This window comes from Ochotona princeps, chromosome 5 (genome assembly GCF_030435755.1).
Source record: "Ochotona princeps isolate mOchPri1 chromosome 5, mOchPri1.hap1, whole genome shotgun sequence".
Classification (NCBI taxonomy): domain Eukaryota; kingdom Metazoa; phylum Chordata; class Mammalia; order Lagomorpha; family Ochotonidae; genus Ochotona; species Ochotona princeps.
The window spans coordinates 91,318,687-91,345,259 of NC_080836.1; the positions used below are offsets into that span (position 1 = coordinate 91,318,687).

The 26,573-nt window shown below is 53.2% G+C and overlaps 2 protein-coding genes across 5 annotated transcripts; one reads left to right on the plus strand and one right to left on the minus strand.

Moving 5' to 3' along the window:
- On the minus strand, window positions 1-22,053 carry ZNF142 (zinc finger protein 142). Of its 3 annotated transcripts, none has more exons than XM_058665010.1 (8): window positions 21,916-22,053; window positions 18,147-18,460; window positions 13,068-13,211; window positions 11,032-11,847; window positions 6,078-6,255; window positions 2,506-5,392; window positions 1,503-1,608; window positions 1-733 (listed from the first exon to the last, which is right to left on the minus strand). In XM_058665010.1, the coding sequence occupies exons 2-8, from the start codon at window positions 18,424-18,426 to the stop codon at window positions 264-266; spliced, it is 4,881 nt and encodes a 1,626-aa protein (XP_058520993.1). In that variant the 5' UTR covers window positions 18,427-18,460; window positions 21,916-22,053; the 3' UTR covers window positions 1-263. The 3 variants fall into 3 exon arrangements, with proteins under 3 accessions (XP_058520993.1, XP_004577287.2, XP_058520994.1); XM_004577230.2 differs by having other exon boundaries at window positions 18,147-18,453; window positions 21,916-22,027; XM_058665011.1 differs by lacking the exon at window positions 18,147-18,460 and having other exon boundaries at window positions 21,916-22,011.
- LOC101519160 (mitochondrial chaperone BCS1) lies at window positions 21,989-26,371 on the plus strand. Of its 2 annotated transcripts, none has more exons than XM_058665016.1 (8): window positions 21,989-22,124; window positions 23,647-24,015; window positions 24,093-24,232; window positions 24,435-24,629; window positions 24,823-24,886; window positions 25,420-25,589; window positions 25,826-25,943; window positions 26,072-26,371. In XM_058665016.1, exons 2-8 carry the CDS (start codon window positions 23,696-23,698, stop codon window positions 26,322-26,324), a joined length of 1,260 nt encoding a protein of 419 aa, XP_058520999.1. In that variant the 5' UTR covers window positions 21,989-22,124; window positions 23,647-23,695; the 3' UTR covers window positions 26,325-26,371. The 2 variants fall into 2 exon arrangements, with proteins under 2 accessions (XP_058520999.1, XP_058520998.1); XM_058665015.1 differs by lacking the exon at window positions 21,989-22,124 and adding an exon at window positions 22,606-22,749.
- The last annotated feature ends 202 nt before the right edge of the window (window positions 26,372-26,573 follow it).

Genomic DNA, 26,573 nt, shown 5'->3' on the forward strand with positions numbered 1-26,573 from the left:
TGAAAGCAAGATCTTATTGTTAGGACCTTTGGTGGAGAGATGCTGGCCACTCCAGGCTGACCACACAGTGGGCCTCAGCAAGACATCCCTGTGGGGGCCTGGGTTGACCTTTCACATAGCTGTTAATTTCAGTGTATCACAGCCAGACTCTCAGTCATTTCGACACCCCAAAGCCAGTCCCTCAAGAGCCCCGAGTACCCCAGGCCAGTTTCGACTTCTGTCTGCACAGCTCAGGTCACAGTCCTCCAGGAGGGAGGGCCGACTCAGCCCTCGGGCCCAGTGGGCAGGGCGGCAGGAGCATGTGGTTGGGGCTCCTCCAGTTTCATGTCCTGCAGGTGCACTGTGGGGGTCGTAGGGTCCTTGCCCACACCCTGGTTTGGGTCAGCCTGGTCAGGGTGGTGCCTGCGTACGTGCTTGACCACCTGGAATTTCTGCTTGGCCTTGTAGCTGCAGAGGAGACAGAAGAAGGGGTAGCGGTCAGTGTGGGTGAGGGCGTGGTGGCGCAGGCCAGCGGCCCAGCGGAAAGCTCGGCGGCACACGTTGCACACGTAGGGCTTGGCTTCGCTGTGCTTGCGGAGGTGGGTCCGCAGCAGGAAACGAGTCTTGAACGCTTTGCCACACTGCTCACACATGAAGGCCCGAGCCTCGCGGTGCCGTGTCTCTCGGTGCACGCGCAGTGCATCAGCCCGGTTGGTGCAGTAGTCACACTCAGGGCACTGGTATGGCTTCAGGCCTACAGGACAGAGAACAAACCACCATGGAAGGGGCTAGAATGCGGTCCAGTGGGCCATTAGAGTCATTGGGATCCCAGGCTACACATAAGGCAGGAAGCAAGCTGACTGACAAGCGCCTCTGGAACGTTCCGGTCCTATCTGACATGTTGGCACCTCTCTCCCAGCTCACTGGGTACTGTCACCAATTAGTCACCCCTGGTGAATATCCAAGTATTGCAAGGTTTCCAAACAGGAAATTCTTACCTTCTTTTGGCTATGGGGTACTCAGGGATTTGAGAATCCATTCAAACACAACTGCTTGTTTAACTCACAAAGTAAAAGAAAATGCTTACAGGGAAGAAGTGGAAGCAAACGAAGCAGCATTCAGAGAAGCAGAGGGCCCTGAAGTGCATCAGATCAGTTCTCCACATGTGACAGTCCCAGGTGCAGGACCAGGGACCCCTGGCTGAGGTTGCAGGCAGTGGGTGGCAGCCACACCCAGGAGGGTGAAAGGATGCTCTGAAGAGAGCAACTCCACTCACTCCTTCTCACCCATCCCAGCTCCACCCTGTCTGTGTAGGAACCAGGTGACCTGCCGGCAAGGTTGAGGGTCTCAGTGCTGGCTAGTGACCTTGTGCCATAATCCCCCCTGGGGCAGCTTCCGCTAAGTACCCATGTGCAGGCCCTTAGGCCACCCCCTTCCAATCAGCACCCCTCCCACCTCTGGTCTGCCCATTGTCCCCAGAGCATCCTCCACCTCAATGCAGCCTGCCAAAGCCGAGCACTCACCCGTGTGCTTGGTCATGTGGTACTTGAGCTGGTTGACCCACTTGCACTTGTAGCCACACTCAGGGCACAGGTACTTGCGTTCCTCCTTGTGGATTCTCATGTGGTACTGAAAGAGGGAAGCGCAGTGGGCAGAGAGCAGGCACCCCTTAACACTCACTGCATGGGCAAGTTGGGGTCTATTCCATGCTCCCTCACCAACCAGGCCTGCCCAGCTGGTCCCTGGGACACCAACCTAACTCATCTGATCTCACCTTATGTCTGTCCTGACTAGCTTGGCAATGCCACTTGCTGTGTACATGTATAACAAAGCACGGACTTCTCCATTTACTATGACAATGGGGAATGGTAAAAGTGTCCACATCTTGGGGTGGCTGTTGTCACATAGCAGGTGAATCCTTCAGCGTGTGACACTGGCCTCCCATGTCAGTGCCAGTTCAAGTCCTGGCTGCTCTGCTTCAGATCCAGATGCCTGCTAATGCACCTGGGAAGGCAGCAGATTTTCCAGGTATTTGGGCTTCGGTTGCCTGTGTGGGAGAGGGGATGAAGTTCCCGGGTCCAGCTTTGGTCTGGTCTAGCCCTGGCTCTTGTGGCCATTTGGGGGAGCCAGGAGCTTCATTGGGGTCTCCCATGTGGGTGCAAGGGCCCTAGCACTTGGACTACATGCCGCTGCTCTCCCAGGCCATCAGCAGCAAGCTGGATTTGGAAGTGGAGTAGCCAGGATATGAACCAGTACCCATATGGGATGCTAGAATTGTAGGTGGTAGCTCTACCTGCTATACCACAATGCCGGTGTAGTGCTATAAACCTTATTATAAACCTTATTACATGGCAAGTACATATATGGAATTGTATAACAATCCTTTGTACGGGGTGAGGTAGCTCGGCCTTGGAGAAATCAGGAAGTTGCCCAAAGCTATCTTGGAAGTCAAGATGAGAGAAAAATGGGGTAGCTTGCCTCGAGGCCCGCACCCCTGTCGTTCTCTGTAGCCCAGCCTGAGCTTACCTTGAGGCGGGAGGGGTCGGCACAGGCATAGGAGCAGAGGTGACAGTGGTAAGGCTTCTCCCCTGTGTGGATGCGGCTGTGCCAGGTGATCTTCTGCCGGTTTTTGGTGCTGTAAGCACAGTCAGTGCACTTGTAGAGCCGTGTGCCCCCATGCCCTTTCACATGGTGGTCTAATACCAGCTGATGGCGGCATGTGAAGTCACAAAAGGGACAGCGCAGAGGGGGCTGGCCGGTGTCCCCGCTGCCCTCTGAGGTCTCCTCATGCTGTTCCAGGTAGTGCTTTACCAGGCCCGCCCGCTCACGGGCAGCAAAGTTGCAGAGCTGGCAGCGGTGGCTAAAGTGCTGCTGCTTCCGGTGCTCCTCTAGGGCCGGCCGGCTGGAGAAGACCTCCTGGCAGGCCCCACATTGGAGCTGGGGGTGCTGCTTCCGTGTGTGTCCCCGCAGGCTGGCAGGGCTGGGGCACAGTAGCCCACAGCGAGAGCAGTGCAGGGGCCCCTCAGTGGCCTCAGCGGGAGACCCGGGGGCAGGGTGGGTAGGCTCTGGGTGCCGGCGCAGGGCATGCTGCTTTAGCGCTGTCTCTGAGCTGAACTGGGCCTCACATTGGGAGCAGGCAAAGGCGGGAGTGCCCTGGTGGCAGCTATTGACATGGCGGGTGATGTCGTGGCGGAGGTAGCCACTGTAGTCACAGAGTGGACAGAAGTGGGTGGGTGTCTTGTCATGGACCCTGAGCTGGTGCAAGCGGAGCTTGGAGTTGGTGCCGAAGGTCTGGGGACAGGAACTGCAGGGGATGCGGCCGACACCTGTGTGTCGGGACTGGTGCGCCTCTAAGCGGTACCGCCGGGTGGTGGAGAAGTCACAGAAGGGACACTGATGTGGCTTCACACCCTCGTGCTTGAGGCGCCGGTGCTGCTGCAGGCAGCGGCTCTGCTTGCACGTGAAGCCGCAGTCTGCACACTGCAGAGGGGGCCGGGGCCCATGGGCTGGAGCTGCCAATGGGTGTTTCCGCTTCTGGTGGAGCCGTAGGGCGCCGGCGGCGGCAGCAGTGAAGGGGCAGAGGCTGCAGTGCAGCTCTCTGGATTTGTCGAGGGGACAGCCCCGGGTTTGGTGAGTTCTCAGGGCTCGTTCTTGTCGGCAGCTAAAGGGACATGTGGGGCAGGAGAAACGGGACCTCTTTTGTTTTGGAGTCACAGCTGTGTCCCCATCCCCAGGGCCAGGCTCCGAGCTGCTGGTGGGCAGGGGAGCAGAGTCCCCGTTGCTCACAGGAGACACTGCAGGCTGGGCCACCTGTGCCAGCCCCCGTTTTCCACTCCCGCCACGGCCTCCGCGGCAGCCCTCAGCCACATGAGAGCTGATGGAGGAGAGCCTGGAGCAGAGGAAGGTGCATGAGGTGCAGTGAAACTTGCCCTGCTGGAAGTAGAACTTGTCAGGGACTTCGGGGGAGGAAGGCTTGCCTGCAGGAAGCCCTGGGGATCCTGAGGGAGGGGCCAGATCTTCCAGTGTTTCTTGGGGAGGATTGGGAGAGGTGTCTTGCAGAAGCAGGTGTTCCACCTCCAAGGCCGTGGGGCCAAGCTTCTCCACTTGAGTGTCCTCAGATGCCTGTGGGCCTGGGAGCGTGGTGGGCCCAGGGCTGGGACAGTCTGACGTAGGCACGGCCTTGTGTTTCTTGATCAGAACTGGGCACTTCTTCAGCAGGTGTGTGGTGAGGCCACGCTGCTGCTTAAAGCTGGCCCCACACTGAGGACACAGCAGGGCCTCCCGGCGGCCCTGGCAGCCGGTCCTGGAGTGCAGGGCCAGGGCCTTCTCGCGGCGAGTGATGAACGGGCAGTGTGGGCAGCGGAAGGCTGGGCCCTCTCCCTGGATCACCACCATCTGCACCCGCCCCTCCAGCACCAGCGCCTCTGCTTGCTCCTTGTCCTGCCTCCGGAGAGCTTTGAGCACCGCCTCACTCTCGGGCAGCTGGGCTGAGGTTGCTGGCTCAGTGGGCACACTTGCCTTGTAGCTTTCTGTCCAGCTAGGAGGAGCTTCCCCTGGGGACGGAGGGTTTCTTGGGGGTTCAGGGCTTGCCTTCTCCAGAACAGGTCGTTCCTCGGCAGCCAAGCCAGAAGCGCCAACGCCTTCAAAGCTGGGCAGCTCTGGCTCTCCCATTGTCAGTGGCTCAGAAGCATCTAGGGATCTTAACTGGCCTGGGGCTGTTTCAGTCACCTCCTCCAGAGGGCGCATGGCCACAGGGCCCAGCTCTACAGTCAGGGCCTCCAGGTGCAGGGTGCAGCCGCCCTCCTCTACCTCGGCAGGGCTGAGGCTGTCCACCAAGTCGTCCTGATGGGGAGCCTCGTCTTGTCTCCTGGTGTTGTGTTCCTCATTGGTCTCTGGCAGAGCCTGGTTCAAACTGGGGTTGGCTCCAGCCCCTGGCTGGAGGCCTAGCCCCTCAGGCTGGGCCGAGTGCTGGCTCGAAGGTTGCGAGTCTGGCGGGGGTGTCGGGCATTGCTTGGCTCCCTCTGGCTCTTGGCTGGCGTAACGGAGCTGCCAGACTTGATCCCCTGGCACGTAGCCGTGGGCTTTGCGCTTGTGGAAGAAGAGGGTGGTGTTGCTGAAAGTACGGTAGTCGCAGAGGGCGCAGCGAAACTCCCGCAGGCGGGTGTGCTTGCAGTTCTCGTGGCTCAGCAGCGCCTGCTTGTGGCGGCTCTGGTAGCTGCAGTAGCGGCACGGGTAGAGCGGGGCTGGCGGGCCTGGGTGGTGCTGGGAAGCCATGTGCTTCTGCAGCTCGTACTTGCGCTTGCAGGCGAAGGCACACACCTCACACATCAGGGACTTACCCTGGTGCCGCAGCTTGTGGCTGCTGAGCTGGTCCGCTCGGTGGCAGCGGTAAGAGCACTGGTTGCATTGATACCTGTTGAGGACGGGGTAGGTGGGGAGAAAGGGACGTCACTGCGATCAATCAAGCCCAGTAGCTAACAGTCACCCCACACATACTCTCTAGGGCTGGGGCTCTCCACTCACTATCACACATGCGTGCTTTAGTTCAGTCCTCCTCACTACTCCTCTGGGAGGTCGGCAGCTATTTTACAAACAAGGAGACCAAGGCAGAGTTGATGACCTGCCTGGGGCTGAGTTGGTGACCTGCCTGGGGCTGAGTTGGTGAGGGGCAGAGGCTGCCAAGTGTCAAGGTCTGCTCAGCCTCTGCCTCTTTCCTAAACGAGAACAGGATGCCTCACCGTGTGGATGTGTAAGGCACTGATAGGACTCCAGACCCACAGGGTACACTTCCATCATGTTTCCATCCTATTCTCCCCTTGCAGGCCCGAGAAGCCAGACAGTGAGCTATGCTCACAGGCCAGAGGACGGCCTGGATGTGCAAGTGGCTGTGGCTGGGGGCCTAAGTGTGGTGCCTAATGCACTTTCTGGGGACTGGACTCTGAGAATTCAAGTGACAGTCAGCATCCAGCCAAGGCAGCGGGGCTGAGGTGGAGGAGCACATAAGGGTGTCGGGGAAGACGACTCAAGAAAGCAGTAGTTCCAGCAGGTAAGTCCAGGAGGATGCCTGCTCAGCATGAGGTGCCCACGTGTGCCCGTACCTGAGGTCGCCTGCATGCTTGCGCATGTGCACACTGAGGTAGTGCTTCCACTTGGTGACGTAGCCACACTCGGTGCACATATAGTCCTTGGTGTTGGAGTGGGTCAGCATGTGCTTGGACAGGTAGCTCACGTCACGGCAGGTGAAGTCACACAGCTCACACTTATGGGGTTTCTCGCCTGGGGGGGGAGGTGGCATGAAGTGGGAAGAGAAGCCAGGTTAGAAGAGTGGCCAGACCATCCCTTGGGCAAGCATGCCCTGAGGCGGGTGGGAGCACCGGCCTCACAGGTGGCTGGGAGGTGGAGCAGTTCAGCCTCCAGGCCATCCCACAGCCCTCCCACACAAGCACTCCCTTGGCTCCAATACCATAGCAGAGGTGGGAAGTGGAGAGATGGAGCATTTGCATACCAGCCCTTTAGTTTGCTCTTACTTTGTCACTCAGCTTGTTGGCACTTACAGCCAACTATTCCCTTTGCCACAATCCCTTCTAGTTTCTGTTCTTTTTTTTTTTAAAAAAAGATTTATTTATTTTTATCGGAAAGGAAGATATACAGAAAAGAGGAGAGACAGAGAGGAAGATCTTCTGTCTGATGGTTCACTTCCCAAGTGGCTGCAACGGCTGGAGCTGAGCCCATCCGAAGCCAGGAACCAGGAGCTCTTCCGGGTCTCCCACGTGGGTGCAGGGTCCCAAAGCTTTGGGCCGTCCTCTCCTGCTTTCCCAGGCCACAAGCAGGGAGCTGAATGGGAAGCGGAGTTGCCGGGATTAGAACTGGTGTCCATATGGGATCCCGGCGCGTGCAAGGCAAGGACTTTAACCACTAAGCCATCTCACTGGGCTCCCTTCCAGTTTCTATCAGGCATCAGAATGCCGCTTAAAAATTGGGACTCGGGAACAGTAGACTGTGCTCCACTGTCTGAAGTCACTGAAGTCCACAATGGAATGCAGGTTTGAGTCCTGCCTATTTTTCTTCCAATCCAGCTTCTGATGCACCTGGGAAGGCAGTCCATCACGGCCAAGGCCACCACCCCCAGCCACCCAGGTGGGAGACCAGGATAGAGTTCCTGGCTCCTGGCTGTAGGCTGGCTTAGTTCAGGCTGTTGCAGCTATTTGGGGAATGAGCTAGCAGAGAGAAGAGCTTGCTCTGTTTCTCTGTCACTCTGCCTTTCAAATAAAACAAATACCTCTGACTGGGTTCTATGCAGAATAAAACTATTGCCAGTTAATCCCAATATAAGTATAGTACTCACTGTATGCCAGGCACCTTTCTGAGTGCTTTATGAATGGAGGTGCTAAGGGTTGAGGCACAATGTCTCAGTGCCCAAGTCCTTGCCTTGCTAGCGCCGGGATCTCATATGGATGCCGACTCATGTCCTGGCTGATCCACTTCCCTTTGGCTCCCTGCTTGTGGCCTAGGAAAGCAGTAGAAGATGACCCAGAGCCTTGGGAACCTGTATCCATGTGTGAGAACAGAAGAGGCTCCTGGATCCTGGCTTTGAATCGGCTCAGCTCCGGCCATTGTGGTCACTTGGGGAGGAGGAGGGAAACCAGAGGACAGAAGAACTTTCTTTCTGTTCTCTCTGTCTCTCATATCTGCAAATCTGCCTTTGCAATAAAAATAAATAGATCTTAAAAAAAAGGGGGGCCCCAGCACGGTAACCTAGTGGCTAAAGTCCTCCTTGCCTTGAATGTGCTGGAATCCCATATGGACGCTGGTTCTAGTCCTGGCAGCCTTGCTTCCCATCCAGCTTCCTGCCGTGGCCTGGGAAAGCAGTCGAGGATGGCCCAAAGACTTGGGACCTTGCACCCACATGGGAGACCTGTAAGAGTTCCAGGCTCCTGGCTTCAGATAGGCTCAGCTCTAGCCGTTGTGGCTACTTGGTGAGTGAGTCAATGTACAGAAGATCTGTCTCTCCTCCTCTCTGTATAAAACAAACAAATAAATAAACAAAAGAACTGTTAGGCCCAGCGCAACAGCCTAGTGGCTAAATGCTCACCTTGTATAGGCTGGGATTCTAAATGGCAGCAGTTTGTGTCCAAGCTGCTCTACTTCCTTTCCAGTGCTCTGCTTGAGCCCTGGGAAAGCTGTAGAGTTTGGTCCAAGGTCTTGGGACTCTGCACCCACGTGGGTGACCTGAAAGAAGCTCCTCGGCCCTGACTTTGGAACAGCTCAGCTCCGGCCACTGCAGCCATTTGGAGAGTAAACCATCTCTCTCCTCTCTGTATAACTGCCTTTCCAATAAATAAATTAAAAAAAATTTTTTTTGAAAGATTTATTTATCTTTATTGAAAAGGCAGATATACAGAGAGGAGGAGGAGAGAGAGGAAGATCTTCCATCTGGTGGATCACTCCTCAAGCGGCCGCAGTGGCTGGAGCTGAGCCCATTTGAAGCCAGGAGCCTGAAACCTCTTCTGGGTCTCTCACGCAGGTGCAGGGTCCCAAGGCTTTGGGCCTTCCTCAACTGCTTTCCTAGGTCACAAGCAGGGAGCTGGATAGGAAGTGGGGCTGCCGGTACTAGAGCAAGTGCCTGGTAAGTTCAAGGCAAGGATTTCAGCTGCAAGGCCATCGTGTTGGCCGAAAAAAAAAAAAAAAAAAAAAAAAAAAAAAGAAGAGCCATATTTTATATACCTACACACACACACACACCTATTAAGAGGGCAACAATAAAATCTGTCTGCACAGAGCTGGTGGAAGAGTCACCCTGTGGCTGACCTGTGCATGTCATCCATTGTCTGGGACCTGACACTAAGAGTTTGGGACACATGTCCCTTCAGGACCGCTCCCCATTATCTCTGCTGACCCATCTGTTCCCTGTGGTGAAAGGAAAGCAATGCTGTGGTCTGGATCTGATACCTAGTAATGTGATCCTTATTAAGAAAAATTTTTTTGAAAGAGAGTTACAGAGAGGAGATATAGAGCTCTTCCACCCTTGGTTCACTCTGTAAACGGTTATAAACAGCTGGTGCTGGGCCAAACCAAAATGAGGCAGGCATGAAACTCTGCAGGTCTCCTGCAAGCGTGCAGGGGCCCCAGCACTTGTGCCATCTCTGCTACTTTCCCAGGCGTGTCAGCAAGGAACTGGATCAAACTGGTGCCCATAAGGGATGCTGGTGTCTCAGTCACTGGCTTAATCTGTTGTGTCAAAATGCTGGCCCCTAGCTATGTGATCTTAAAGCAGATCCGAGTTTAATTTCCCAAAGCCTCTTTTCTCTCTCTGTCTTCCTTATAAGATTCCTATTAGAGATGAATGGTATAATATACATGACAGAGTTCTGTACACTATTAAGCACCATACAGATGCATGGTTTTGGGAGAGGCCCCAGAAATATGACATCCAAATGAACCATTCAATGGCAACAAGAATGACTTTGTCTCAAGCTGCCTAAAGTCTTGGACAAAAATGTGCTCATGTTCCAGCAATCCACTGGCACTTACATGACAATTACAAATGGGATGGTAGTGGAGCAGGGAACCTCCCTGGCTGTCACCTAAAGCATCAGGAATGCTAATGTCCAACTAGATGGCAGGGGCAGTGCAAGCTGTCATTATTCAATTAGATGTCAGATACAGTATAAGCTTTCATTTGGAGGTCTGTGTCCCATATGTGAATTCTTGGGTTTGAGTCCTAGCTTCACTTTCAATTCCAACTTCCTGCTCATGCACACCTTGGGAGGTGGTGGGTGAAAGGGCTCAAGTAGTGGAGTCCTGCTAGCCTGGATGGAGCTCCTGGCTTTGGCCTGGCCTGGTCCCAGCTGTGTGGACACCTGGGGAATGAGGCAATGGAAAGTAGCAGTTTCTCCCTGTTGCTATGCCTTTGAAAATAAAAACAGACAAAAGGATTTTGAGCTGAAACATGTACAATGTCCATGTCACTGCCAAGTTACCCCATCTCTGTGACACGGATGCCCAAGCTAGCGAGGGCCATAATATATCTGGCTGGATCAGTTTCCCTGCCTTCTTTGTTTTACAACACACCCCAACACTTGAATTGCCAAAGGTTATCTAGGGACCGACCTGGTGGAATATCAGACTAATCTGCCTGCAGCACTGGTATCCTATTATGGGTGCCAGTTTGAGTCTGGACTGCTTCACTTCTGACCCAGTTCCCTGTATGCCCTGGGAAAGCAGTAGAGAATGGCTCAAATCCTTGGGCCCCTGGAGACTCAGACGGTCATGGCTTCTGGCTTCAGATCAGCCCAGCTCTGGCATTGCAACATTTTGGGAAGTGAACCAGTGGATCGAAGATCTCTCTCTGTCTCTTCTCTTTCTCTCTGTAACTCTGCCTTTCAAGTGTAAACAATAAATCTTTTTATTATTATTGTTATTATTATTATTGCAAAGTCAGATATACAGAGAGGAAGATCTTCCATCCACTGACTCACTCCCCAAGTGGCTGCAATAGCCAGAGCTAAGCCCATCTGAAGCCAGGAGCCAGGAGCTTTATGTGGGTGAGGGTCCCAAGGCTTTGGGCCATCCTCGACTGCTTTCCCAGCCACGGGCAGAGTTGGATGGGAAGCAGAGCTGCCAGGACTAGAACCAGCGCCCATATGGGATTCCAGTACATTCAAGGCAAGGACTTTAGCAGCTAGGTCACCGCTCTGGGCCTGATAACAGTAAATCTTAACAAATAAACAAAAATTTATTTTTTTAATTAAAGTTACCTGCTCTAGCCTGGGTTTCCTCACCTCAACAGTTTAGGTCCAATAAAGATAAGGAAAAAAAAAAAAAAAGGATAGGGGTGGTCCCCAACATCTGGCGAGGGGTGAGGAAGCACAGGATAAGGGTTCAGCCCTCAGCTCTGCCGCTTGACTAGGTGAATGATTCTCAAGCCCCAGCTGCTTTGTAAATGTGAAATGCCTGATCTGTGTTTAGGAATCCCCAGGCAAATGGGACAAAGCCTGCAAGGTTCCCCCCAAGGCGCTCCTGCTCCCGCGGCTGCTACCCTGACCACCTCACCGGTGTGCAGCAGCATGTGGCGGATGAGCACCCTCTTGTGGGCAGTGGCGAAGCTGCACTCGGGGCACTGGTGGATCTTCTCATGTGCATGCATCTTGCCCACGTGGTCCTGGTAGGCCACTGGGTTGAAGGTGGCAAAAGGGCAGAAGGTGCAGCGCAGCTCTTCACTGCCAGGGTGACCCTGCTTCTTGTGCTTGCGGAACACGTGCTTGTTGGAGCAGGCAAAGTCGCAGTGGGGGCAGTGGAAGGCGAAGTGGCTCTTGTGGTGGGCCTCCATGGCCTCTGTTGTGGCAAAGAGCAGGGGGCATGCGTGGTGGCGGCACTCCACAGCCCGCAGCCCGTGGCTCTCCTTCAGGTGCTTGACGAAAGCCTTGCGATCGGGGCTGGTGTAGCCACAGTCTCCCTGGAAGCAGCGGAGGGGTGGTGGCTCGGCCGCCGTATGCCTCTTGAGGTGCTCCTTGAGGGCCTGGCTGAGGCGGAATTCCTCCCGGCACACAGGGCAGGCATAGGTGTCGGAGTAGAAGTTGGAGATATCCTCATGCATGCTGGCCATGTGGCGGTTGAGCGCATTCCTCTCCACTGCACTGTAGTGGCACAGCGGGCAGCGGTGGGCCTTCTCGCCCAGCTCCCGCAGCAGGTGGGTCTTGAGCTTGCTCTTGCTGGTGAAGAACTTCTGACAGTTGGGGCACTGCAGGCTGGGGTCGGGGAAGTGGAGGTGCAGGTGTTCCACCAGGTGCGTGCGCTTCTTAAAGCAGCGCTTGCACTCTGGACACATGTGGGTCTTGAAGAGAGCCTCAGGGCAAGGAACCGCATCACCTGTGGGAGGAAAGCAGAGAAGGAGGGAGACAGACTCTTCAACAGGTCAGGGGCGGGTCACTTGGCAGAAGAACCCTCTCCCACCATCAAAGCCAACATGCCCAGGCATAAACATTGTGTGGCCTTTCTCTCCACAAAACCAAACAATAGGGTCTCAAACACTGTAGTCTCAAAGAGACGAGACTCCAGTATTAACGGCTCATTTGGCTAATTCTCCATCTCCAAATGCTGCGATAATATATGGGCACTGGTTTATGTCAAGGCTGCTCCACTTTCTATCCAGCTCCCTGCTTGTGGCCTGGAAAAGCAGTAGAAGATGGCCCAGGTCCTTGGGACCCTGCAACCATGTGGGAGACCCAGAGGAAACTCCTAGCACCTGGCTTTGGATCGGCTCAGCCCCAGGCATTGCAGCCACTTGGGGGAGTGAGCCAGTGGATGGAAGATCTTTCTGTCTCTCCTTCTCTTTGTAAATCTCTTTCCAATAAAAATAAATAAATCTTTAAAAATAAATAAATAAAAATAAGGGGCTTCTCAGCTCTTGTGGTGGCGGTCTGGTTGAAGTGCTTTAACCAGCTGTCCACCATTGCTGAGCCATTGCATAAGTGATGCTCAAAAGAACCATCTGAACCATCTGAATGGAACATTCTTGCTCCCTTGAACCTTGTTCTATGGAGACAGGCAGAAGGACTAGCAAGGTCACTGTGAAGCAAAGCAGCCCAAAGGAGGGAGCAGAAGTGAAAGCCAAGCACCCTTACTTTCCAACACTGGCTCCCTGGGTTCTGGATATGGAGTTGGCAAGAGATGCAATCTGTTTTTCCTATAAACACACACACACACACACACGCACACACACACACACACACAATCTCTGTAGGATGCTTCTGATGTTTCATTAAGTTTGAAAACTGGAAACCAAGAGTGTCAGGAAAAAAAATCTTAGGGTGTTCAATGCTAGACAGAACAGGCTAGTGATCATTTGGAGCCCTGGCATCTTTATTCTATGAGCACCAGCCTCTGTACAAGAGCAAACTCTATGCACCCTTGCCTTGTGCTGCTGTTTAGCTGCTGAGCATAAAGTTATTTCCCACTAGACCTTGACTTCTGAGTTAAGGAGGAATGGACAGGGTGGGAGGGCCTGGAAACCAGAAAACCAAGCTCCACAGCCTCCCTACCAGGTTCCTCCCTGTCAGAGAAAGAATCAAGCCGAACAACGCCATTACCTTCTACCTGCTGAGCCACCTGCACTTTATTCAGGGCTTGCTGGGAGTCCTTCAGGGAGCCACTCTCCTCTTTTTCCTCTTGGCCCGGCAAGGCTACACCTGTTGCCTCGGAAGGTTCTTCCTGTCCTGGAAGTAGTGTGGGAGCTGGAGACACAGAAATTTCAGTGAGGAGTGAGGTCTACACTCCAGGAACCCATGACAGCACTGACTGCTTATACTTCCCCGCTTCCTAGCTGCAAGAATCTCCTCCACTCTCAACAGAAGGACTCTTAGTTTTAAGTAAACAAATCTACTCCCACTCATGATGGAGATAAACAGCACCAACCTCGGGTCCCTGGAAGGGAGGGAAGAGCTATAAGATGCAAGGGTTGGGGCTGAGAGGCAGAGAAGGGGTAGACAAGGCATCTAACTCCCAGAAAAAAGATCTTCTCTCCAGGAACTGGATGACAGAAAGCTTAGTAAGGCCAGTTCTCGTCAGGATCTGCGCTCTCCTGGCATCTACTTTCTCCTGTTCTATACCTTTCCTTTATTCCCCTCTCTTCTTCCATCTTTTTTTTTTTTTGTAAGATTTTACTTATTCCTATTGGAAAGTCAGATACAGACAGAAGGAGAGACAAAAAGATCTTCCATCCACTGGTTCACTCCCCAAGTGGCTGCAATGGTTGGAGCTGAGCCAATCCGAAACCAGGAGCTTCTTCCAGGTCTCCCACATGGGTGCAGGATCCCAAGGCTTTGGGCCGTCCTCTACTGCTTTCCCAGGCAGGGAGCCGGAGAGGAAGTTGAGCAGCCAGGATATGAACTGGCATCCATATGGGATTCTGGCATGTGCAAGGCGAAGACTTTGGCCACTAAGCTAGCATGCCGGGACCTCTTCCATCTACTATCTATGTATCTATTCATCCACCACCCACCTATCCATCCATCCTTCCTGAGAACAAAGAGTTAAGAATCAGTAAAGCAACACCAACTCCTGGAAGGTTTCTTTTTCAGACAGACCCAGTGACTGCTCAACCTCCCAGACCCATGCACTCTAAAACAGTCAACAGGCACTCTGCCATTGGCTATGGCTACGAATGAGTGTTTGTGTGTGTGTGTGTTTTCTCAAAAGATTTGTTTATTCGAAAGGTGGAGTTACACAGAGAGATGGAGAGACAGAGATCTTTCATCTCCTGCTTCATTCCCTAAATGACTGCAGTGGTTGGGCTGAGACAAGAAGCAGCCAGGAGCTTGGAGCTCTTTCAGTGTCTCCTACATGGGTACAGGGGCCCACGTACTTGAGCCACCTTCTGCTGCTTTCCCTAGTGCATTAACAGGGAGCTTGACTGGAAGCAGAACAGCTGGGTTTTAAACCTGATATGGAATGCTGGTGTCACAAGTGGTATTTTAACCTGGTATGCCATGACACCAGTTCCCAGTTTTGCATTTGCCCTCAGGAAGAAATCAATCAGAGGTCAACACTGTGGCTTAGCACGTTAAGCTGCTGCCTGTGATGCTGGCCTTCCATATGACTGCCCATTGGAGATCCGGCTGTCCCCTTCTGACCCAGCTTCCTGCTTACAGCTTGCGAAAGCAGCAGAAGATGGCCCCAGTGCTCCAGCCTATGTGTCCATGTGGGTGGCCCAGCAGCTTCTGGCTCAAGACTTCAGCCTAGCCTAACCTTGGCCATTTTGGCTACTGGGGGAATAAACCAGAGAATGGAAGATCTGTCTCTCCATGTGTCTGTAACTCTGCCTTTCAAATAAACAAATAGTTTTTTTTTTTTAAAAAAAAAGTCAAGATGTCAACTTCACCTGTAAACTCTATGCTCTTCTTTAAAAAAAGAAAGAAAGAATTAGGCCACATGCAGCCTGAGGCAAAAGTCACTCACTGTCACAGACAAAGATTCCCTCCTTTTCCCACTTATTTTGACTGGTTTCTAGGTGCCTTCCCATGCCTCCCGGTGGTCCTGTCCTCCGGAGCCATTATCTTCAATTCCACAGCACTGAGAGTAAACACCTCTTGTTGAAGGCTGACTGTGGTCACACGGCAGGAGGGGGCTATGTGGGCCTCCAGCGCCAGCCTCCTACCTGACAGCAGCTCCGAGGATGGAAGGCCCCGAGCAGCGGCTCAAGACTGTTCTCCCCATGACCCTGCCCCATGGCTCGGCTGATGCTGCCAGAAGAGTTTGATGTTGCAGCCCAGGAAGCTGCAGCGGAAAGGGCAGTGGGCCTGCCAGTGCAGCTCCATGGCCTGCTGGCTCCCGAAAAGCAGGGGCAGCCCTGGAAAGAACAGGACACAGAACTGCTCCATAGCTCTGCCTCAAGTGCTGCCGCGGCACCTTGCAATCTTCTGCAGATAATATGCAGCTGGCCCCTGGGCACGAGAAGGTGCCAGGCGGGACCCGGTGAAGCTTGACATGGTGCTTCAGGGCTGGGGCTTGAGCAAATTCCTGTTTGCATACAAGGCATGGCAGGGGGATTTCTGGGGGGGCTATGGCCCTGCAGAGGCCCCCAGAGGGTTAGATCGCTGGTGGGCAGTTCTAGAGAGCATGGGGGGCTAGAGAGGCCCTGCCTGGACTGATTGTGGGTCTTAGAGCACTGGTGCAGAGCCAGCTGACCAGGCTGTGTGAAGCTCTGTTCCAGCAGTCACAGTACACCTCCACCATCTTTATCAGGACACTCGCAGAGGACCGACAGAGAAAGGCACAGAATCAGATAGAAAGAGGTCCACAGTTACTGGGCAAAATACAGGGGAGACTGTTCCTATTGGTGAGGTGCAGATGGACTTGAGTCTGGCTCTGCACTGGGACAGTATAATTGGCAGCCTGCTTTTGGGTGCTCGGTATCTAGCATAGCCCCTGCCACAAGACAGGTACTTAATAATACATTGTGACTAAATGAAATGAAAAAGAAAAATGGAGAGCATTAGGCAAAGGTAATATATGTTGTCCAAATAAAAAACCTGAAATTCCCAAAAGATCAAAAATGACAAATGAGGCAGAGTCCCTGCACTACAAAATGTTAACTTTTAAATTCTGGAAAGAACTTTTCCAAGGCATAGGAGTGCATCGAGGAAGAGCATTCTCTTTGGAAAGTGCAAAATGACCTCTGCAGGAATTGCTGGCAGGACCTTGGTGAAGGACGTAGGAAATGTCCCTGTCTGGTCCTCCGACAGACCTATGAGAAAGGAGACTGGGATTCTACAAGGTTAGGCCACTGCCCAATGTGTCTTAATAGCGGAGCCACAACTCAAACAGAGGTTTTTAATTCTGCTCATCCTTTTCTTGTTTTTCTTGCTTGTTTAGAAGAAGTCCAATGTAACAATTCAGATGATGCTGAGGGTCACAAAGAATAACTCCTGGGCCCAGTGCGGCAGCCTAGTGGCTAAAGTCCTCTTCGCCTTGAACGCGTCGGAATCCCATATGGGTACTGGTTTGTATCCAGCTGCTCCACTTCCCTTCCAGTTCCTGGCTTGTGGCCTGGGAAAGCAATAGAGGATGGCCCAAAGCCTTGGGACCCTAGACCCGCATGGGAGACCCAGAAGAAGCTCCTGGTTCCTTGCTTCTGGCTTTGGATCAGCTCAGCTCCAGCCACTTGGGGAATGAACCAGCGGACAGATCTTCCTTCCTGTCTCTCCTTCTTTTGTAACTCTGACTTTCCAAAAAAAAAAAAAAAAAAAAAAAACCAAACAAACAAAAAACAACCGAAAAACAAAAAAACTTAAAACAAAAATAACTGCCCACTCTCACACACTGTGGTCTGTGACATACTCGTGTCAGAACTTTGGTTGTGGTTCTGTGAAATCTACCGTTACGGTTATTATAAATCAGGGACATTTCTTTTAAATCTATGAGTACATTAAAGCTACCACCCCTCCTCCTTTTTGGTTCAGCTCATGCTTGGTATTTCAGAGCATAGATACAGCAATATGAAATCCTGCCCTTAATCGTGGACATATAAGATGTTTCCAACCATAACAAATAAACTGTGACATGTTCTTGCTCCTCATGTGCGCATGTGTCTGTCAGACCAAGTCCTAGAGAATGCACACTGTTGAACTTGCCATCCAGTGGACCTGACCTTCGGAAGAGTAAGCTGTGAGGATAGTGTTTCCTCACATTCTCGCTGGTCCTGGGGAGTCTCAAAAATATTTTTTTGCCAAAGTTGAGAGACAGCAATGGTTGGAGTGGGATTTATCTTTGTGTTAGTGATGTTAAGCATCCTTCCTGATGGTTATTTACTTTTTAATTCCTCTTCAATGAATAACATGAAGATGACTTCCCAACCTCAAACTGACCATTTTGCTTTTGTGTCTACTGTCTTTTTTTCTTACTGTAGAACTCTGGATTTTAAAGATATTGGCTTTGTCTTATACATTACAAATGCTTTTACCCAGGGTTTTTTTCCCCCCTCACAACACACAAAAGTTCAGAAATATGATCTAGTCAAATTAGTAGCTCTTGCCCAGTGTTCTGTCCATATGCTACACTGCCAGGAAGAATGGTGACAACTGCACCTGAAGGACCGTAGTTAACAAACAAGAACATTTCATGAAAATCAGAGGTTGTAGAGAAAGGAAGAATAAAGAGGAGATCTTTCTTCTGGATAAACACAAGCACTCAATGCTTGGTCTCAGTGTACCTTGGGTGAATGAAGTGTGTGACACACAAAGAACCAAGGTGGGGAGTCCCCAGGGCAGCCCTGGGAAGCTGTGCCAAGCTGAGGGTGACAGTGACAGGCTGGGACTTGGGCCTAATTTTTGGCTGCAGCTCCTGGGTGGCAGGTTTGATATGAAGGAAAGAATTCTTGATGAATCAAGAGGAAGAACCGGGCAGGATTGGGCAGGTGTCACCAAGGCCTGCCCTTGGGATCCCCATGGAGGAGACAGAAGGCAGTGCTTGTAGGAGCGTAGTCAGCCATGAGCCACTGTGGGCAACTTTCTATCAATACACATCAACCGCAAAACCAACGACCACATCTCAGAGCATAAAAATAGAACGATCCCTGGCATCCTCAGCATACTAACACTGGAGGATCAAAAATAGCCCCGACCAAGCCTTGGGGCTGCGTGTCCCATGGGTCTGCCAGCAGCTGTCGGTACCTGGGTTCTCTTCAGGCGCACCTGGGGACAGGGTTCCCGTGACTGCTTCTACGACGACCTCCGTGTTCCGGGGGTTCTCGTTCGTGGAGGTGGCCTCTACCAGTAGACAGCCTGGGCCAACAGGCAAAGGCACAGGCTCCCCAGGACAGGTGCTTGGGGAGGGTCCCTCCAGGATTCCACGGCCAGAAAGAGGTGGGGGGATCAGCAATAGTTCGGGGCACAGCCCATCCATCTCCCTGGGGTTACTGTCTGGCAGAGAGGCCAATGCAGAATCAGACATCGTCCGCAGTGTGCAGGCTGTGGCTGCCTAGATGCTGACAAAACATCCAGGAGAAAAAAAAAAAAAAAGGAAAAATACATGGTTAACTTTTCCTTCCCAGGAGGTATGAGTACCAGGCACAGTGCCCACCCATCTGGGCCTTTCCTTGCCTGGCAGTAGGCCACATCCAATCAGCCTAAATAGGGTCCTCTCTCTTTATGACAATGTGTGGAACCAAAATAATGAAAATGATATTAGGATTAATACCAAGGAGAGATCCAACAAGTTTTGGCCAACATATTAAAAACGGCAGGTTATTTATTGATTTGTTTTTAAACTTATTTATTTGAAAGACCGTGACACAGAGAAACTAATTTTCTGTCCTCTGGTTCTCTTCTCAACTAGCAACAAAAGCCAGGGTTGAGTCAGGCTGAAGGTAAGGGCTCAAGTCCTCGACCATTCAGCTGCTGCCTCCCAGGTGCGTTAGCAGGAAGCTGGTGGGGCAGCAGAGGAGCCAGGACTCAGGAGGCACTCCCATACGGGAGGCAGGAGACCCAAGTGGAGGCTGATGCTGCCTCCTGCAGGTTCATGTCTTTCCTAGTGACATGTCAGTGGTCAGATCATAAAGCAATCTGGCTCTCAGTTTCCAATGCACAAAAAGATCAGACGTGGCCATAGAATCCCAAGTCCCTTTCTCTCCTAAGAGCTGATGGTCTCACTCCTTCTTGGCACCGGTATGGCTCCTTCCTCCACCATCTGGCTCCTGCTGGCCTCCGCAACTCAACTTCCACAGTCCCTCTCAACAGACCTCAATGCCAGATGACCCGCAGACATTCTCTGCCGACTACATTCTCTCTCTTTATTTTTACTTGTGAGTCAGAGTTACAGAGAGAGGAGAGACGGAAAGAGAGATCTTCCATCTGGTTTACACTGGCCACAATAGCCAGTGCTGAGTTGAGCTAAGCTGAGGCTGGAAGCCAATAGCTTCTTCTGGGTCACCCATGTGGGTGCAGGAATCTCAAGGCCTTGGGATCTTTGCTGCTTTCCCAGACCACAAGTAGGGAGCTAAAAGGAAGTGGAGCAGCCTAGACTAGAACTCGGTGATGTCAGTGCCCTAGGCACAGGGTTAGCCTGATGCACCACCACGTCATCCCCACCACATTCTCTTCAACATACACACCCTTCTGCCTCTCTCTTGCCTTCTCAATCTCTTGTCTAATCAACTCTTAATTATCCTTTAAGAAGCTGTGCAACAGAGGCTCGATGCGGTAGTCTAGTGCCTGAAGTCCTCGCCTTGAGCACACTGGGATCCCATGTGGGCGCTGGTTCTAATCTGGTGGCCCCGCTTCCCATCCAGCTCCCTGCTTGTGGCCTGGGAAGGTGGTCGAGGGCAGCCCAAGGCCTTGGGATCCTGCACCTGTGTGGGAGACTCAAAAGAAGCTCTAGGCTTCGGATCAGCTCAGCTCCAGCTGTTGGGGCTGTTTGGGGAGTGGACTGGCGAACAGAAGGTCTTCCTGTCTCTCCTCCTCTATATATTTGATTTTCCAATTAAAAAAAATGAATGAATCTGGCCTGGCGTGATAGCATAGCGGTTAAAGTCCTCGCCTTGAACCCGCTGGGATCCCATATGGGCGCCAGTTCTAATCCTGACAGCCACGCTTCCCATCCAGCTCCCTGCTTGTGGCCTGGGAAAGCAGTCGAGGACGGCCCAAGGCCTTGGGATCCTGCACCCATGTGGGAGGCCCGGAAGAGCTCCTAGCTCCGGAATGGCTCGGCCCCAGCCATTGCAGTCACTTGGGGAGTGAACAGACAGAAGATCTTCCTCTCTGTATACCTGCATATATGTATATATATATATATATCTGTATATCTCTTTATAAGAATAAATAAATCCTTAAAAAAAGAATAAATGTTACAAAACAAACAAACAAAAACAACACAGGAGCCCCGGGCAATGGCTTAATGGCTAAACCCTCTCCCTTCAAGCACCATATGGGCACCGGTTCGTGTCCCAGCTACTCCACTTCTCATCTTTCTCCCTGCTTATGGCCTGGGAAAGCAGTAGAGGATGGCCCAAAGCCTTGGGACCCTGCACCGACAAGGGAAACTTGGAAAAAGCTGCTGGTTTCGGATCTGCTCAGCTCTAGCCACTGAGGTCATTTGGGGAGTGAACCAGTGGATGAGAGATCTTTATCTCTGTCTCTCCTCTTTGTAAATCTGCCTTTCCATTAAAAATAAATAAATCTTGGGCCTGGTGTGATGGCTCAGTGGCTAAATTCTTGCTTTGCATGCTCCAGGATCCCTTGTGGGACTTGGTTTGTATCCTGGTTGCTCCACTTCTAATTCACCTTTCTGCTTGTGGCCTGGGAAAACAGTAGAGGATGGTTCAAAGCCTTGGGACCCTGCACCCATGTGGGAGACCCAGAAGAAGCTCCTGGCTTCTGGCTTTGAACAGAAGCAGTTCCTGGCTTTGAATTGGCTCATCACTGGTTGTTGCAGTGACTAAGGGAGTGAACCAGCAGATTAATATTTTTGTTTAAAGATAATATTGTTCTTTATTTTTATTTTTTTTAATTTATTTTTTATTACTAAGTCAGATATACAGAGAGGAGGAGAGACAGAGAGGAAGATCTTCCGTCCGATGATTCACTCTCCAAGTGAGCGCAATGGCTGGTGCTGCGCTGATCTAAAGCCAGGAGCCAAGAACTTCTTCCAGGACTCCCACGCGGGTGCAGGGTACCAAGGCTTTTGGCCACCCTGTTTTCCCAGGCCACAAGAAGGTAGCTGGATGGGAAGTGGAGCTGCCGGGATTAGAATCGGGGCCCATGTGGGATCCCGGTGCATTCAAGGCGAAGACTTTAGCCACTAAGTTACCGAGCCTCTTTGCAAATCTGCCTTTCCAATAAAAATAAATAAATCTCAACAAAGAAAAAAAACAGACACATGGCTGCATCTGAGGAAAACTGGTGACTTTGTACCAAGATGATCAAATCAGGGGTTCCTTGCAGTTAAAGCAACGCAACTGCCCAAATTTCACACTTATTACTGTCCTATAGCCTCAACAGGGAAATGAATGGCAATTCAAGGGCACATTCCGCCGCTAAATTCACTGAATGGTCAAAAGGAATGTGAGCCAACAGTTAGAAACGACAGCAGGCACAATAGTTAGAATACAATAGTTAGAAATGACAGCCGCTCAAGGGCAGGCAGCACCCACCCGCGGGGTCAGGGCGACTCTCCCCAGACTCAGCCACGGAGGCTCCCGGTGGGGCCGCCCTCCAGGGACGGCTTCAGGTGGGGGCCAAGGAGGATGCGGCGCCCCCTTGCTTGGAGAACCTTCACCTGGCGGGGTGAGGTGGGCGCCAGGTGGGCGGGAGCTCATCGGAAGCCGGCTTAGTTTTCGGGCCGGGCCCTGAGGGACGGAAAGGTCAAATTACGACGGAGGGAAGGTCCGGACCACGCGAGCCTTCCGCCCCGCCTCCGGCTGTCACCTGTCCCCAGCTGACTCACCGCATGGCCGGGGACCGACCCCGCCGCCTCGCTCCTCTGGGCCTCCGCCTTCCTATCTGTGATGTGGAGGCGGTGACAGCGTCTTCACCGCCGGGCTAGAGCTCGATCGCAGGAGCCGGCGGACGCCGGAGGCGGCTTGTAACCTGCAAGGCTTGGGGTGGAGCACCGGGGCGAATACGGACGGATCGCAGAAACGGAGGCTGCAGCAGGTACCCCGGCAGGGGTCCAAGCCGTGACGCCGCTGCTCCCAGCACCTCCTCCTGAGGTCCCACCGCCCAGGCCCACGCCCATCTCTGGGCTTGCTCCACCCGCACACTCCCTCTCAGCTCCCACCCGGCAGCCTCTCACTCACCTGCCGGCCTATGGCCGGTGGGAGCCTCATCTCTAAGGTGGACCGCGGCTGAGACGGCTTCCCTGGGCGCCCTTGGTATGACCGCCTCCGGCCCAGCAGTCTCTGGGACTGGAGCCTGTGGAGGCACCTCTCTGTCTCCCCCTGGGCGGCTGGCTGGGGACTCTATGGTTGTCTCTATGGTCCCCCCAACCCGCAAGCCCCAGGCAAATCATCGAGAGTTGTGGGGCAGAGTGGCACGAGCTTGGTGGGTGTGGCGGGAAGTCCTTGAACGCGCTCGAGGGGGCGGGGCCGCACCGCCCTCCAGCACCGAGGGGCACTACCATCGAGACGGAAGGCCAGAGAGTACTGGCGGTAAGGGGGCGGAGTGAAGAACTATTCCAAACCACGCTGCTGGGGTGTGCAGGCGTTCTGGAAGGGGACTTTTGGGTGTCAGGCAAGGACCGGGAGCGGGAAGAGCGTTGTCTGTGGCCTTGCACGCATAGGTATTTTGGGGCTTTGTGGATTCCGCTCTAGGCCCTCGGCCGAGGCCATTACCCTCAGCTCACCCCCTGCGCGTCCGGCGTGGGCCAGGTTGCGCTCTAGGGAGAGGCCAGAAGGATCGGTGGAGAGAGAGACGCTACATAGAAGTTGGCCTGTGTGTGTGCCTTGGGATCTTGCTGTGTACAGTGGGAACCGGGTACGCCTTACAGGGGAAACGGGTGGTGGTTGAAAGGTTCCCGGAGGTATTAGAAGATGGGCTGAATTTTCAGTGGCAGAGGGTGGAGGGAACAGAGAATGGGCATTCCGAGGTGAGAGCTGCAGGGATAAGGCGGTGGGAGTTGGACTGCATGCGTGTTGACCCCGCAGTATTAAGAGCTAAGACGTAAAAGGTAGGTGGGCGCCAGGTGTCGTAGCTAGTCTCGGATACAGGCCGAGGAACTTCCCAGTGCAGCCAACCATTGGAGGTGGTGCAGTAGGAGCGGACGCCTGTGCCGGTATTTGTTGGTGCCTTGAGATGACATCTCAAGAACTTTCATTTTAAAAGGGACAGTTTGGGTGGGAGATGATAAAAGGTTAAGCCGGACACTTGGAAAGTGGGCATTTTAAGGGGGACGATACTTGAACATGACCCTTGATTACAAGGGGTGCTGTGGATCAGTGGCAGAGTTCTGCCAGTGGAACCCCTTTCTAAACCAGCTGGTCCCAGGCAAAGTCTTCTAGCCAGAAGACTGAGAGAGTGGCTTGGAATTTCAGCCACGAAAGGGAGTGTTGAAACCCCCTGTAGTGCTGACCCATCCTTCCTGCTTCCCTTTGGGTGGCTGGGGACTCCAGGGTCAGCTTCTGCCTCATCTTGTGCTCTGTCCCGCCCTGCTCCCGCTCCTCTCCCCTCGCACCTCTAGGTTTTGATCATGCCTCAAAGCCCATAAGGTTCACTGTTGCTCTTCCAAGATGCCACTCTCGGACTTCATCCTGGCCCTGAAGGACAATCCCTACTTTGGGGCTGGGTTTGGTTTGGTGGGCGTGGGCACAGCCCTGGCCCTGGCCCGGAAGGGTGCTCAGCTGGGCCTGGTGGCATTCCGACGCCATTACATGATCACACTGGAAGTTCCTGCCCGAGACAGGAGCTATGGCTGGCTGCTCAGCTGGCTCACCCGTCACAGTACCCGCACCCAGCACCTCAGTGTTGAGACGTCGTACCTCCAGCACGAGAGTGGACGCATCTCCACCAAATTTGAATTTGTCCCCAGCCCTGGAAACCATTTCATCTGGTAAGGGTGCTGGTTTTGGAGGAGGGTTGTTGGAGAGCGGCATTCGGCCCACTTCCTCACCTCTGTTTTTCCTTCAGGTATCAGGGGAAATGGATCCGCGTGGAAAGGAGCCGGGAGATGCAGATGATAGACCTGCAGACGGGGACTCCGTGGGAGTCTGTCACCTTCACAGCCCTGGGCACTGACCGCAAGGTTTTCTTCAACATCCTGGAGGAAGGTGTGGGATGGTACAGGTGACCTTCACAAGGAGATTGCATGGGTGGGGACATTTGACATCAGCTGGGGCAATTTGGAGATGAGAGTAAGGTTTAAGAAGAGAGCAAGGTCTGAGTGCATTTTGGCAGCTCTCTGTAGTTCTAACTGAACAGTCTACAGTCATGAAGGGAATTCCTGGTTTTGCCTTGTCTCTTCACTCCCAGCCCGAGAACTTGCCCTGCAACAGGAGGAAGGCAAGACAGTCATGTACACAGCTGTGGGTTCTGAATGGCGTGCCTTTGGCTACCCACGCCGCCGCCGGCCACTGAATTCTGTGGTTCTCCAACAAGGTCTGGCAGACCGAATTGTGAGAGACGTGCGGGAATTCATTGATAACCCCCAGTGGTACATTGACAGAGGTGAGAAGTGGCTGGGCTCTTGCCCAATGGGATAAGACTGTATTCTGATCCTCAGGTGAAGGGGAAAGCAGTGTTGTTTGCATGGGTCGAGGTTGTCCCACAGCAAGGCTGGGGTCAGGGCTGGGAATGAAAGGACATCTAGGGCAAAGGATGACCGCATTTTAGGTCCTGACCCTCATGGCTGTATCCCTAGGCATTCCCTATAGACGCGGCTACCTGCTTCATGGCCCCCCTGGTTGTGGAAAGAGCAGTTTTATGTGAGTACAGTCAAAATTTTCTCTATACTCCACAGAACTTTGCCTTTGTGGGGAAAAGCTGGGCTGAAGGTGGGAGGGGTAAGGAGGGTAATGAACCTGGTGTCCAGGGGCCAGGATAAACTTGAGATATGAGGGGCTGGCACAGAGGCATGGCAGGCTGGGCCACTCTCATAAGGGACCTGCTGTGCTTGTCCCTTATGGGTGCTAGCTTAGGCCCTTGGGTCCCTGCACCCACCTGGAAGACCTGGAGGAAAAGCTCCTTACTCCCAGCTTAGAATCAGCTCAGCTTTCGCCACTGTAGTCATTTGGGGAGTGAGCCAGTGGATGGGGGAAATCATTTTGTCTCTGCCTGTTACGCTTTCAAGTAAAGTAATCTTTCAAAACCAGCCTGAGACATAGATCACCATGGTGGGTGGTGGAAGAGTTAGATCTCTAAGGAGACGCTCCTCCCAGGACTGTGCCAAGAGCCTTGGGTCCCAGGGAGAGTTCTAGGGTGACCCACCCCTCATGTCATGCATGCCCCTTCCCTGCAGCACAGCCCTGGCTGGGGAGCTGGAGTACAGCATCTGCCTGCTGAGTCTCACTGACCCTAGCCTCTCAGATGACCGGCTCAACTACCTGCTGAGCGTGGCCCCACAGCAGAGCCTGGTGCTCCTGGAGGATGTGGATGCTGCCTTCCTCAGTCGAGATCTGGCTGCAGAGAGTGAGTGCAGGCCGCTGCAGGGCAGGAACTGGGCTGCGTGAGGTACCAAAGGAACTGCGGTTCAGTGGGACAAGGTGGATGGATGCCCAGAGAGGGCCAGCGGAGGATGAGCATGCTTGCCATGGGGACCCCCTCCTGGAGGTCTAGCTCTGTGGGGGAATGTGCACCAAGAGGAAGCAATTCTGACACTGAGCAGAGCTACAATCACTTGTTTCTTGATTTCTTCCTTCCTCCAGACCCAGTCAAGTACCAGGGCCTCGGCCGCCTCACCTTCAGTGGACTTCTCAATGCCCTGGACGGTGTGGCTTCCACGGAGGCCCGCATTGTGTTCATGACCACCAACCACGTGGACAGGTATGGGGGCAGGAGACACTGAGCCTGGGCGCCATGACTCTACCTTTAGTTCTTCGGGTCAGCAGGTAGACCATTTGAAGGCAGGAGATGGAATAGCCCGTGACCATGCTTCCCCTGCCTTCTCTTAGACTGGATCCTGCGCTCATCCGCCCTGGAAGAGTGGACCTGAAGGAATATGTGGGCTACTGTTCTCACTGGCAGCTGACCCAGATGTTCCAGAGGTTCTATCCAGGGCAGGCACCTTCCTTGGCTGAGACCTTTGCAGAACGTGTCCTCAAAGTGACAAACCAGATCAGTCCTGCCCAGGTGCAGGGTTACTTCATGCTGTATAAAAATGATCCTACAGGGGCACTCCACAGTACTGAGACTCTGAGGAGGTGATGGCCCGGGCTGTGTGCAGCCCCCAGGATCTCAATAAACACGTGCCATGGTGCCATGTTCCCTCTGGTCTGTGACCTCCCCTGCTCCTTCGTTGGATTGTTTCCTGTGAAAGCAGCAGCTGTAGTCAGAGATGCCTACAGGGATCAATCAGGCCGCTGCACGGACAAATGACGGAGACTCAGGCTCATATGGAGACACACCGCGTGATCCAAGGGCATTCAGATTAAATACACATGTAACAGTTAATTT